A 13,909-nucleotide genomic window follows, 5' to 3' on the forward strand; every position below is an offset into this window, starting at 1 on the left:
GGACATCCCATGGGTGCTCTGGGACATCCCGTGGGTGCTGTGGGACATCCGTAGTTGCTGTGGAACATCCCATGGGTGCTGTGGGACACCCATGGGTGCTGTGGGACATCCCATGGGTGCTCTGGGACGCCCATGGGTGCTGTGGGACGCCCGTGGGTGCTCTGGGACACCTCATGAGTGCTCTGCGGCACCCATGGGTGCTGTGGGACACCCCACAGGTCCTTTGGGACACCCATGGGTGCTTTAGGACACCCCATTGGTCCTTTGGGACACCTCATGGGTGCTTTGGGACACCCCACAGAGCCTTTGGGACACCCCATGGGTGCTCTGGGGCACCCATGGGTTCTCTGTAACACCCAACGGGTGCTCTGGGACACCCCATGGATGCTTTGGGACACCACATTGGTCCTTTGGGACACCCATGGATGCTTTAGGACACCCCACAGGTCCTTTGGGACACCCCATGGATGCTTTGGGACACCCATGGGTGATCTGGAACACACCATGAGTGTTCTGGGGCACCCATGGGTGCTTTGGGATATGTCATTGGTCCTTTGGGACACCCCATGGGTGCTTTGGGACACCCCATTAGTGCTCTGGGACATCCCATGGGTGCTTTGGGACACCCATTAGTGCTTTGGAACACCCCGTTGGTCCTTTAGGACACCCCATGAATGCTTTCGGGGACACCCATGGGTGCTTTGGGACACCCTAGAGATCCTTTGGAACACCCCATTAGTGCTTTGGGACACCCCTGGGTGCTCTGGGACACCCCCTTGTTTTAGGACACCCATTCGTATTTTGGGACACCCACAGACGCTTTGGGCCACCCACGGGCGCTTTGGGGATGCTCATCAGTGTTTTGAGGCACCCATTTGTGTTTCGGACCCCCCCAGGTACTTTAGGGCACTTCTGGGTGCTCCGAGACACCCCATGAGTGCTCTGGGACACCCATGGGTGCAAGGACGCAGGCAGACACCGAGCTGCCACCGGGCCCCTCTTGCAGGCCCTCGACTCAAGGGACACCCCAAAGCTGCTGCACCTCCCATAGGAATGGGTCGGGATTTGACTGTTAGGAAACGGCCGCCCCCCAAGTGTGGGTCGCGGCCACCACCAAGCCCCAGAGCACCCCTGAGGCCCCAGCCCCACATCCTGCACCCACAGAGATGGATTTTGTCACACACCCCCCATGCAGCCCAGTGAGGATGGGGACAGGGACACAGCGGGGGGGCCCAGACCCCCTTGCAATGGGACTGTGCAGCACGAAGCCCCTCACCCCATCCCCATCCCCACACAGGGATAGGCTCCTGCAGCCCCTTGTACCCTTACGGGGTGCCCCTTCTCCGTCCCCCCCGTGTCCTCCATAGGGTTTAATGGGGTTGCAGCACCAGCCCCAGTGCTCCCAGGGGGTTCAATGGGGGTGAATTGGGCTCCATCCCCCCCCCCAGCTCCAGTTTACTCTTTACCTCTATAGGTTTGTACTTAACCCCCACTCATACATGTATATGTATATATATATCTCTGTATTTATAGCTATATATATAGGCACATGAAGCCTCCTGTTGCTGTCAGAACTGAGCCACTGCTCCTGGTCTGTGTACCATGGGGCTCCCTGGGGGGGGACAAGGAAAGGGGGGAACGAGGAAAGGGGGGAAAGGGAACTGGAGGGGAAAGGGGAACTGGAGGGGAAAGGGGAAAGTGGAACGGAAAAGGGAAAGTGGAAGGGAAAAGGGAAAGTGGAAGGGAAAAGGGAAAGTGGAAGGGAAAAGAGAAAGTGGAAGGGAAAAGGGAAAGTGGAAGGGAAAAGGGAAACTGGAGGGGAAAGGGAAACTGGAGGGGAAAAGGGAAAGTGGAAGGGAAAAGGGAAAGTGGAAGGGAAAAGGGAAACTGGAGGGGAAAAGGGAAACTGGAAGGGAACAGGAAACTGGAGGGGAAAGGGTAACAGGACTAAGACCAAGGCGATGGCTGCAACACGAGGACACGGACAGGCTCTGTCCCAAGGGCAGCCCTGGGGACCTGACCCCTTCCACTGCCGGACCCTGCCCTGGTCCAGCTCTGCTCTGCACCCCAAGAGGCAAAACCTCACCCTGAGGGGCTCCAGCACCCCCAAACGTCCCTTTCCTGGGGGGCTCCGGGGAGGAAAGCGGGGGGAAAGCAGCAAGAGAGCCAGAGGCAGCGAGGGGGTCCCTTCCCCAGGGCTCCGGCACTGGGGGACCCCCAGCTCCTGGTGACCCCATTGACACGGGGGGGGGGGGGGGGGGATTTGTCCCTGATTCCATATGGGCTCCATCCTCACGGGGGGGTCAGGGTCTAGTCGAAGCCGTGCCAGTCGCTCTGCTCCGAGTCGTACTCCAGCTCGGCGCCGATGCAGCGCACCCCATCCAGCAGCATCGGGGTGCCGTGGTGCCGGTCTGCGGGAGGGAGGGACAGGGACACAGCTGGAGGACAGCCACAGCACCCCCATGCTGGCCTATGGGGCCTTCTGGGGTGTTTTGAGGCCCACAGGTGGTTGTCCCCCCTCCCACCATCACCACACAAGGGATGCTGGTACCCAAGGGGTGCTGGTACCCAAGGGGATGATGGTACCCAAGGGATGCTGGTACCCAAGGAGATGCTGGTACCCAAGGAAATGCTGGTACCCAAGGAAATGCTGGTACCCAAGGGGTGCTGGTAGCCAAGAGGATGCTGGTACCCAAGGGGATGCTGGTGCCCAAGGCATTCTGGTAGCCAAGAGGATGCTGGTACCCAAGGGATGCTGGTACCCAAGGGGATGCTGGTACCCAAGGGGATGCTGGTAGCCAAGGGGATGCTGGTACCCAAGGGATGCTGGTACCCAAGGGGATGCTGGTACCCAAGGGATTCTGGTAGCCAAGGGGATGCTGGTACCCAAGCAGATGCTGGTACCCAAGGGGATGCTGGTACCCAAGGGGATGGGGATGCAGGGATGCTGCACACTGTGGCTGCAAGGGGATGATGCTCAGCCCCGGTGTGACAAGGTGCTGGGGGCACAATGAGTGAACCCCCATCCCTACCCAGCAGGGGGACCCCAAACCCAGCCCCACTGAAGATGCCGGTGGAAGCAGCCACGGTGTCACCCAGTGCAGGGGGGCAGAGCTGTGAAACGTGGCTCTGATGAACCAAGCATCAGGCAGCAAAGGGCGGGGGAGAAGGAAAATCATTAATGACTCTGCTGCCTAATGAGCAGCTGTGGGTGGATGGGGAGGGACCCCAGTGGGGATGGGGTGAGGATGGGGGGGACAAGGGATGCCCCCAAGCCACCCGCTGCAGCCCTGCTCCATGTGCCCCTTCACCAGGGAGACTCCACAGCCTCAGCCCTTGGGATGGGGATTCTGGGGGTGAAACCCCCCGGGATGGGGATTTGGGGGTGAAACCATCCAGTTTCGGCAGCTCCTCAGGTGGGAAGTGGCTGCGGGGGCTGGACTGGGGGAACTGGTGGGAGCTGGGTTGGGAAGGAGGGAGCACGGGGCAGGCTCATGGGATGCAGGGAGCATCCCCAGCTCGCCAGCACTGCAGAAGGCAGCAGGTCTCTGGCCAAGCCCATGAGCAACCCCCAGTCCCAGCTGCTCCAGGGAGGAATTGCCACCCCACACCCGGCCCCAGCAGCCCCTTACCCATGACACGGGCTTGGACCACGACCCTGATGGTGGCTCCTTCGCCGGCCTCGCTGGCCAGGACCATCTCCTCCTTCAGCACCCCCTCCTTGTGCGCCGTGTACTCGCACTTCACGCTGTACCCTGGGGCACAGGCAGGGGGCTCAGAGCTGCCCGCATCTTCCCCGCATCCCTTCCCCTGCCCGGCTCCATCCCCATCCCCGTGCCTCAGTTTCCCCCCACCACGAGGCAGGCACAAGGATGCTGACACATGCCGAAGCACCACAGAGATGCAGGGGGGGTGCCGGGGATGCCAGGCCGAGGGTACCACTGAGCATCCCCCAAGCCAATGGCACCCCCGAGACCCCCCTGTCCCCATCACCAGGACCCTGAGGACAGGCACCACAGGGCACCAGATCCCACTGGAGCTGCTCCTGGCTCCCAAAGGGCTCCTTTCCCTGCAGCTTTCCTGGCTCCAAGCCCGGCCGAGGTGGGAAGCTCCAACCAAAGGGAGCTGTGAGTGCTTTGCTGGGCTGGAGCCAGCGGGATGGACACGGCCCCATGGGGACAGGGATGCGGGAAGCAGCTCCCATGGGATGCATCAACGGGAGCTGCCGGCACGGTGTTCCCAGAGCGGATCCGTGTCCCAGCACGGCTGCCACGGAGCCCAGGGGGATGCTTGGGTGTCCCAAGTGCTCCATGGGGGCCACCGGGCACATCCCTGCTCCTGTGGGGATGCTGGTGAGGAGGGGACCCCAACCCAGAGCCAGGCTGGGGTCTCCTGGAGCAAACCCTGTCCTCGTCCCCATCCGCTCGTGGGCTCTGCGCCACCAACCCCCATCCGCTGCTCCCCTCCCACATCCCAAACGGATCCAAACCCACACCAAGCCGCAGGTGATTGACGCCTATCTGGGGTAAAAGAGCTTCCAGCCTCCCAGCTGCAGGGGATGAGTAATGGTGAGACGTGGGGCTGCAGGGGATGGAGCAACAGCGGCGGGGAGGGGATGGGGTGGGATGGAGTGAGGGAGCCGGGATGGGAATGAGGAAGGATGGGGAGGAAGGAGGAGGCGGAGGAACAGGTTGGACACAGGGGCTTGGAGCGAGCTGCTCCAGAGGAAGGGGTCCCTGGGGCTGGAGGAGCTTTAAGGTCCCTTCCATCCCAACCCATTCCATGGCTCCCGCAGCAGCCCCTTGGAGCAGGAGCTAAAAGTGCCCCCGTGTCCGGGCTCTGCTCCTGCACTCGGATGCCACAAAAGCTGCTCCTGAAGCACGCGGGGAGGGGAGGGAGCATCCTGGGATGCGCAATGGAAACAACGTGGATCTGGGGTAAAGCTGCAGGGATGGGCACTGGGAAAAGCACCCGGGGCAGGATGAGGCTGGGATTGGGAAGTGCTCACCCATGGAGTTGGAGCCATGGAATGGGGTGGGATGAAGGGAGCTTAAATCCACCCAGCTCCAACCCCTGCCACGGGCAGGGACCCCTTCCACTGGAGCAGCTTGCTCCAAGCCCCTGTGTCCAACCTGGCCTTGAACACTGCCAGGGATGGGGCAGCCCCAGCTCCTCCATTCAACCCCTTCCCATGCCCCCCCCCCTTCCCTGTACCCCATCCATCTCCCCTCTGGCAGGTTCAAGCCATTCCCCTTGCCCTGTCCCTGCATCCCCCATCCCAAGCCCCTCTCCAGGTTTCCCCCAGGGCAGGAGGAGGACAATGGGGGGGGGGGGGTCCAGGCTTTACCTTCAGGCAGGGGGGTGATGCCGGTGAGGCGCAGGTTGAGGCTGGGCAGGGGCACAGGGCACAGCTCCCCCCCCGCGCCCCGCAGCGGCGGCAGCACGAAGGTGATCTCGTACTTGTGCAGGATCTTCAGGAACCCCACCTGGAACGGGGGCAGGCGGTGGGGCCGGGCCATGGTCCTGCCTTAGCCCCTTCCCTTCCGCATCGCACCCGCCCCACACCCATGGGAAGCGGGGGGGGCCCGCTCCTGGCTAACTGGGATAACAGCACATGATCCATGAGCTCAGCCGCTGCTCCCGGTCCCTCAAAGCCAGGATGCTCCCAAGAGCACCCCCGGAGATGTCAGCCCGGGGCAGAGCCCTCCGCGCCGGGCCCCTCCCCGCCCAAAGCCATGTGGGGAAGGAAGGATCGGGCTCCCGAAGGGCCGCAGCGCCCCGGGTGCGCCCGCAACCCCCCCATCGCAAACGAGCCCATCCCGCAGGCGTGGGGCGCCCGCTGCACCAAGTCCTCCATCGGGAGCGCGACGGGGGGTGCATCCCAAACCTATCCATAGGGAAGAGCTGCAGCCCCCCCCCGCCCCACTGCCGGCACGTGCGGTGCCGGGTGCCGGTGCACGGCACAGGGGGAAGACAACAACATCCCACCCACGGCCCGGCGATTGCTAAGCAATTCCGTGCCGGATCGAGGGAGGGATCCCATCACCCACCGAGACCAGGCACTGACTCAGAGCTGGGGGAGCTCCGCACCCAGCGCGGAGCCGCCGGGGGCTCCGGGCCCGGAGGGAGGGGATGGTTTGGGTTGAAGGTCCCACGGGCAGGGACAGCTTCCGCTGGAGCAGGCTGCTCCAGCCTGGCCTTGGGCACCGCCGGGGATGGATGTGGTAAAGCAGCTCCAGGGGCCCATCACAGCCATTGCCACCAACGCCCCGAGGGGCTCCGGCCCCATTCCCTTGGGTCCAGCTCGCAGCGGGTGAGGAGCCGAGGGATGAGGAGCTGAGGATGTGGAGCCGAGGGATGAGGAGCTGAGGATGTGGAGCCGAGGGATGAGGAGCCGAGGGATGAGGAGCTGAGGGATGAGGAGCTCAGGGATGAGGAGCTCTGGGATGAGGAGCTCAGGGATGAGGAGCCGAGGGATGTGGAGCTGAGGGATGTGGAGCCGAGGATGAGGAGCCAAGGGATGAGGAGCTGAGGGATGAGGAGCTCAGGGATGAGGAGCTGAGGATGAGGAGCTCAGGGATGTGGAGCTGAGGGATGAGGAGCCGAGGATGAGGAGCCGAGGGATGAGGAGCCGAGGGATGAGGAACCGAGGGATGAGGAGCCGAGGGATGAGGAGCCGAGGGATGAGGAACCGAGGGATGAGGAACCGAGGGATGAGGAGCTGAGGGATGAGGAACCGAGGGATGAGGAACCGAGGGATGAGGAGCTGAGGGATGAGGAGCCGAGGGATGAGGAGCCGAGGGATGAGGAGCCGAGGGATGAGGAACCGAGGGATGTGGAGCTGAGGGATGAGGAGCCGAGGATGAGGAGCTGAGGATGAGGAGCCGAGGGATGAGGAGCAGAGGGATGAGGAGCTGAGGGATGAGGAACCGAGGGATGAGGAACCGAGGGATGAGGAGCTGAGGGATGAGGAGCCGAGGGATGAGGAGCTCAGGGATGAGGAGCCGAGGGATGAGGAGCTCAGGGATACAGAGCTGAGGATGAGGAGCCGAGGGATGAGGAGCTCAGGGATGTGGAGCCGAGGGATGAGGAGCTCAGGGATGAGGAGCTGAGGATGTGGAGCTGAGGGATGTGGAGCTCAGGGATGTGGAGCTCAGGGATGAGGAGCTCAGGGATGTGGAGCCGAGGGATGAGGAGCTCAGGGATGAGGAGCTGAGGATGTGGAGCTGAGGGATGTGGAGCTCAGGGATGTGGAGCTCAGGGATGTGGAGCTCAGGGATGAGGAGCTCAGGGATGTGGAGCTCAGGGATGAGGAGCTCAGGGATGTGGAGCTCAGGGATGAGGAGCTGAGGGATGAGGAGCTCAGGGATGAGGAGCTCAGGGATGAGGAGCCGAGGGATGAGGAGCTCAGGGATGAGGAGCTCAGGGATGAGGAGCTCAGGGATGAGGAGCCGAGGGATGAGGAGCTCAGGGATGAGGAGCTCAGGGATGAGGAGCCGAGGGATGAGGAGCCGAGGGATGAGGAGCTCAGGGATGAGGAGCTGAGGGATGAGGAGCTGAGGGATGGGGCTGGCAGCTCGTGTGTGCGTGGCTGTGAACCTGCCAGGCGCCAGGATGAATCCCTCGGTGTCGTTACGCGGTGCCTTGCTTGTCCCCGTTGTCAGCACCCGCCTGGGAGCCACCGCCAGCCCTGGGCCCACGATCAGTGCCCGTGGCAATGGGAGCAGTGAGCACCCACGGCTCAGCCCTGTCCCCCACAACAGGGCACAGGAGGTGGTGCCCCATCCCCACCCCCCGGGGGCAGCAGGACCAGGACCCCCCCCCCCAGTTTGTCCCATCAGGAATGGGGACCCTCCAAGCCTGCCCCATGCCTGGGGGAGTCAGAGGGGTGAACCCGGAGCACTGGGAGCAAGGAGCCGCCTGCAGGGAAGGATGGGGACGCTCCCTGGGTCAAGCAGGGATAACGGGGCCGTTTCCGTGATTGCAATGGGGCCAGAACCGTTCCCAAACTGCCCGGGGCTGGCGAGCGCGGCCCCCCCCCACCTTCACCAGGAAGCTGCCGTCCCTCTCCCGCGTCACCATCACGGCCGAATCGCGGAGCTGCTCCTCGAAGTGGACGTGGCCGTGGGAGCCCTCGGGGGGCTGCGCCGGGGCGAAGCGCACGGAGCCCCCCTTGGCCTTGCTGCCTGCGGGGGGGGGGAGAGGGAGCCCGGGGTCACCCCCGTGCGCACGGACCCCAGCATCGCCCACAGCATCAGCGCCAGCTCCACAGCCCTGCTCCCACATCCCCACCTCCATCCCCACATCCCCATCCTCATCTGCAGCTCCACCTCCATCCCCACATCCACATCCCCAGCTCCAGCCCCACATCCACATCCCCATATCCCCACCTCCATCCCCACATCCACATCCCCAGCTCCAGCCCCACATCCCCATCCTCATCCGCAGCTCCACCTCCATCCCCACATCCACATCCCCAGCCCCACATCCACATCCCCATATCCCCACCTCCATCCCCACATCCACATCCCCAGCTCCAGCCCCACATCCACATCCCCATATCCCCACCTCCATCCCCACATCCACATCCCCAGCTCCAGCCCCACATCCACATCCCCATATCCCCACCTCCATCCCCACATCCACATTCCCACCTCTATCCACATCCCCATGTCCCCAGTTCCACCTCCATCTCCACATCCCCATGTCCTCAGCTCCACATCCCCATGTCCTCAGCTCCACATCCCTATGCTCCCAGTTCCACCTCCATCCCCCACATCCCCAGCCCCAGCTCTGCATCCCCAGCTCCACATCCCCATGTCCCCAGTTCCACCTCCATCCCCAGCTCCACATCCCCATGTCCCCAGCTCCATATCCCCAGTTCCACCTCCATCCCCATATCCCCAGCCCCACCTCCATCCCCAGCTCCACATCCCCATGTCCCCAGCTCCATGCCCTGAGCTCCACATCCCCATGTCCCCAGTTCCACCTCCATCCCCAGCTCCACATCCCCATGTCCCCAGCTCCATATCCCCAGCACCACATCCCCATGTCCCCAGCTCCATATCCCCAGCTCCACCTCCCCATGTCCCCAGCTCCATATCCCCAGCTCCACATCCCCATGTCCCCAGCTCCATATCCCCAGCTCCACCTCCATCCCCACATCCCCAGCTCCATCCCCATGTCCCCAGCTCCATATCCCCAGCTCCACCTCCATCCCCACATCCCCAGCCCCAGCTCCACATCCCCATGTCCCCAGTTCCACCTCCATCCCCAGCTCCACATCCCCATGTCCCCAGCTCCACATTCCCATGTCCCCAGTTCCACCTCCATCCCCAGCTCCACATCCCCATGTCCCCAGTTCCACCTCCATCCCCAGCTCCACATCCCCATGCCCCCAGCTCCACATTCCCATGTCCCCAGCTCCACCTCCATCCCCAGCTCCACATCCCCATGTCCCCAGCTCCACATCCCCATGTCCCCAGTTCCACCTCCATCCCCAGCTCCACATCCCCATGTCCCCAGTTCCACCTCCATCCCCACATCCCCAGTTCCACCTCCATCCCCAGCTCCACATCCCCATGCCCCCAGCTCCACATTCCCATGTCCCCAGCTCCACCTCCATCCCCAGCTCCACATCCCCATGTCCCCAGTTCCACCTCCATCCCCAGCTCCGCATCCCCATGTCCCCAGCTCCACATTCCCATGTCCCCAGTTCCACCTCCACCCCCAGCTCCACATCCCCATGTCCCCAGCTCCACCTCCATCCCCAGCTCCACATCCCCATGTCCCCAGCTCCACATCCCCAGCTCCACATCCCCAGCCCCAGCTCCATCCCCAGCTCCACATCCCCATGTCCCCAGTTCCACATCCATCCCCACATCCCCAGTTCCACCTCCATCCCCAGCTCCACATCCCCATGCCCCCAGCTCCATCCCCAGCTCCACATCCCCATGTCCCCAGCTCCATATCCCCAGCTCCACCTCCATCCCCACATCCCCAGCCCCAGCTCCACATCCCCATGTCCCCAGTTCCACCTCCATCCCCACATCCCCAGTTCCACCTCCATCCCCAGCTCCATCCCCATGCCCCCAGCTCCACCTCCATCCCCACATCCCCAGCCCCATATCCCCATGCCCCCAGCTCCACCTCCATCCCCACATCCCCAGCCCCATATCCCCAGTTCCAGCCACGGTTCCACATCCGCAGCATGGATCTGCCACCAGCAATGCCCAGAGGCTCTGGGCTCCATCCAGCCCCCGTGCCCAGCACCATTTGCTCATTCAGCCCAGAGGAGCCGATGAGCGGATACACAGGAAGGGGGACACGGATGGGGCAGGGGCAGCATCCCCAGGGAAGGGATCCCGCACGTCCCACGGCTCTCCAGGGAAGCCAATCCCATGGGAAAACCCAAACCTGCATCGCCCCTGCGAGGGCGGGCACCAGGCTGGGGACAGCGAGGTCCCCACGGGCTCCTCTGCAATGGGATCTGCGAGCTCCCAAGGGAAATCCAGCCTCTCCCTCCTCCTGCCCCCCAGCACATCCCAAGCCCCCCCTTCCGGCCGCCAGCATCCATGCGGCAGCAGCCGGGAGCAGATTGGTGTCTCCCTAAAGAACGGGCTCTTTGTGCTGGGAGCGGCTGGGATTTAACGACCCGGCTTTGTCCGGCCGGGAGCAGCCAGCCCTTCCCTGCACGCAGGGACAGAACGGAGACCCGCACACTGCCGATGGGAAGGGGACACAGCGGGAACCCCCAACCACAGAGCCCCCCCCACCGCGGTGCCATAGGGCAGGGTGAGCCCATGGATCCCATAGAGCAGGAGCCATGGGCGAGCTCCCAGCCCGGGGCTTCCATTGGGAATCCCAGCGGCAGCTCCAGGGTCGGAGCAGCCAAACCCCAGCTCCAGGGAAAAGCCCATCCGTGTGGCTCGGAGGAGGCGCCCGGGATGAGGCATCCCGAGGGAACCCGGCCCGGACAGGCCGGGAAGGCGGCAGCGGGATCCGCGGCAGCTGTCCCGGGAACAGGATCAGTGCCTGCATCCCGGTGACCTTGAGGGGCCCCGAGCCCGGATCGCGAGGGGACAGCAGGGATTGCCTGGAAACCACGGGAGCGCCCAGGTCACCTCGGGTGCCGGCGCAGCCATGGACGGGGGGCACCGGGACCCACTGGCTTTGTGGGGCGGGTGGGTGCCCGTAGCACAGGTGCCAATAGCAATCACAAGCCTTGGAAGTGGGTTCCCCCAGGGAATGAGAGTCCTCGGGTCTCAGTGTTCCCAAGGAAGAGCTGGGAGCAGGGAAGCACTCAGGGACCCCCAACCCCGCTTCCCAGTGCCGCTGGGAGCAAGGCAACCTGCCGGCCTTTGCCAGTGCCACCAGTGGGCCACTCGGCCGGCCCTCATCCCGCTGGGAAGCCGGGCGGGAGGGGGGAATCCCGCGGGATGCGGCGGTAGGAAGGAGCCAGGGAGGCTGGAGCACACAAAGGAGGTGGAATCGCGCAGCACAAAGAGCCTCTTCTCTCTTTGTCTCGGTGCTCCCACACGGGGCACCCCGCACCAGAGCACTTTGGGGTCCGTCCTGCCCCCCCCCCAGCATCCAGAGCCGGTGCTTCCAGAGCCCTTTGGGGCTGGGAGACACCGGGAGCACCCGGCACCCACCGCATCCCGCAGCAGCGCTGCTGCGCGGGGGACCGTGGCTGAAGGATGCTGGTGGTACCCAATGGACCCCCCCTGCCCTAAGCGCCTCGGGGGATGCCCACTTGTGGCTTGTAGTGGGAAGAGGGTGACAGCATTCCCTTGGGATTCAGTAGCCTCCGATATGGGGCAGGCAGAGGGATCCCGTGGCAGGGAGCAGAGCACCAGACGTGGACCGGGGCAGGGGTGCGGGACTCACCCTTGCTGGCCGTGGCCATGAGTCCCCGCAGCGATCGTGCTTGCTCCGCACTTCAAAGGCACGGGCAGGAAGAGGCCATCCTTTGGGATCGCGGGAGCTGGGGAGGGAAGGGGCAGGGATGGGCAGGAGCAGGCAGAGCCCCCATGGGTGCGGGCAGCAGGAGGAGCCCGGGCTCTTGCGCCATCAGCTCTGGGGTTCCCCGCCTGGAAAAGGGGGATTCACACCCAAACCCACCCCGTGCCTCAGTTTCCCCATTCCCGCTCCGCACGGAGGCTCCGGGAGCCGCCGCATGAGCCCTGAACCGAGTGGGAACAGCGCAGACCCGGGCACGGAACCCCCCCCCCATCCCTTTCCCAAGGGAATCGCTGCTCTCTCCGGCCTGGCGAATGGCTGTGCCCCCCCCTCCCGATAACGGGGGTCCCCACCAGCACCCCCCGGCTGGGTACATCGAGACCGGGGGACACCAGGACTCCCCCCCCCCCAAAAACCGGAGGTTCAGGTCCAGGCACCCCAAAGCTGAGGCTCAAACCCCGCCGGGAGCCCCAGCGCGGGCCGGCAGCGCCCGGGATCCACCGGGAACACCGGAACGCACCCAGGATGCGGGGCCCGCGGGCTCCCGTTGCCCTTGACGGGGTCAATGCCGCAGCCCCGGGGTACGCGGTCTCCCCGGGCCCCCCCCCCCGGTACCCAACCGGCAGACACGCACCCCCCCGCCCCGCCCGGTGGCCCCAATCTGCCTCCGCCATCACCTCGCGGTGTTTCCCACCTGCCCCCCCCAGCCCCGGGGCTGCAGGAGGGGACGCGGGGCTGGGCCCCCGGTCCCGGTGCTCCCATCACGGCCATGGGGCAACGACCGGCCCGGGCGAGCAGCACCGGCCGGGACCGCGGCACCGGGACCCCCCCTCCCCTCTCCCGGGTCCCCCCTTCCCGGTGTCACCGCCCCGGGGACCCTCCCGGTCCCCCCCCTCCCCATGGCTCACCCCGCCCGCTCCGTCCCGGTCACCGCCGGGGCCGCCGCGCTCCCGGCTCCCCGCTTCCCACTACCGGGACCCGCCCCTCGCCTCCCATTGGTCCCGGCACGCCCTCCGCGCTTTCCCATTGGTCCACACCTTTAACGGCCGCGCCCACCGAGCCACGCCCGCCGGGTCGTCGCCAAGGGGCGGGGCTGTCGCTAAGGGGCGTGGCCAAGGGCTGGGGCAGCCAATGGGCAGCGGGCGGCGAGGGAAGGGGCGAGGCGGGGGTACCCCCGTTATGGAGCGGTGCGGTTGCCGCGGCAACACGTGATCACTGTTACCGTCCGGGCCGCCATCGCGACAGCGCGACGACATGTCGCGACAGGCCAGACGATGTGCCGCGACAGGCCGGAGCCTCCGAGGGTGTGGGAACGGGTGGGACCCCCCCAGGATGAACCCCCCGGTTTGGGGTTAATTCCAGTTAAAACAGGCAAAGGGCGGCACGGAGGGCTCGGGCACACGGAACCCTCGGGGGCGTGGGGGGCAGCCGGGGCTGGAGCCGAAGGCCTCGGGCCGTTAGGGGAAGGTGGATGTGGTGCTGTCCCCGACACCCCTTGGCTCACCCCGGCTCCATGGGGGAACTGGGCTGGGGCCCAGGCAGGGCAGCTGGGCAGGGATGGCTCAGCCCATCCCATATCCTGTATCCCATATCCCATCCCATCCCATCTCATCCCACCACATCTCATCCCATCCCATATCACATCTCATGTCACCTCATCCCATATCACATCTTATGTCACCTCATCCCATCAGATCCTATCCCATCACATCCTATCCCATCTCATCCCATCCCATCTCATCCCACGCCATCTCATCCCATCCTGTGTCATCTCAACTCATCCAATCTCATCCCATCCCACCCCATTTCATTCCACCTCACCTTATCTCATCCCACCCAATATCTCACCCCATCCCATCCTGTTGCATCCCACCTCATCCCCTCCCCATCCCACCTCCTCTCATCCCATCCCATCTCATCCCACCACATCTCATCCCATCCCATATCG

At 64.7% G+C, this 13,909-nt stretch overlaps 1 protein-coding gene across 1 annotated transcript; it reads right to left on the reverse strand.

Moving 5' to 3' along the window:
• Positions 1 to 1,898: 1,898 nt before the first annotated feature.
• Positions 1,899 to 12,024, reverse strand: ADISSP (adipose secreted signaling protein). Its single transcript, XM_062633781.1, has 5 exons — positions 11,890 to 12,024; positions 8,044 to 8,186; positions 5,348 to 5,486; positions 3,633 to 3,755; positions 1,899 to 2,411 (listed from the first exon to the last, which is right to left on the reverse strand). The coding sequence occupies exons 1-5, from the start codon at positions 11,906 to 11,908 to the stop codon at positions 2,311 to 2,313; spliced, it is 525 nt and encodes a 174-aa protein (XP_062489765.1). The 5' UTR covers positions 11,909 to 12,024; the 3' UTR covers positions 1,899 to 2,310.
• Positions 12,025 to 13,909: the final 1,885 nt, after the last annotated feature.

This window comes from Pezoporus occidentalis, unplaced genomic scaffold (assembly GCF_034315485.1).
Source record: "Pezoporus occidentalis ecotype Australia unplaced genomic scaffold, CSIRO_AGI_Poc_V1 ctg402, whole genome shotgun sequence".
Taxonomy (NCBI): Eukaryota; Metazoa; Chordata; class Aves; order Psittaciformes; family Psittacidae; genus Pezoporus; species Pezoporus occidentalis.

What these genes read in the sequence shown, in the direction of transcription:
- ADISSP (XM_062633781.1), bottom strand. An exon ending in CATCACCCCCCTGCCTGAAG is followed by an intron (nt 3,756 to 5,347) that starts GTAAAGCCTGGA and finishes CCTGTGCCCCAG; the next exon opens with GGTACAGCGTGAAGTGCGAG. An exon ending in GGTCCAAGCCCGTGTCATGG is followed by an intron (nt 2,412 to 3,632) that starts GTAAGGGGCTGC and finishes TCCCTCCCGCAG; the next exon opens with ACCGGCACCACGGCACCCCG.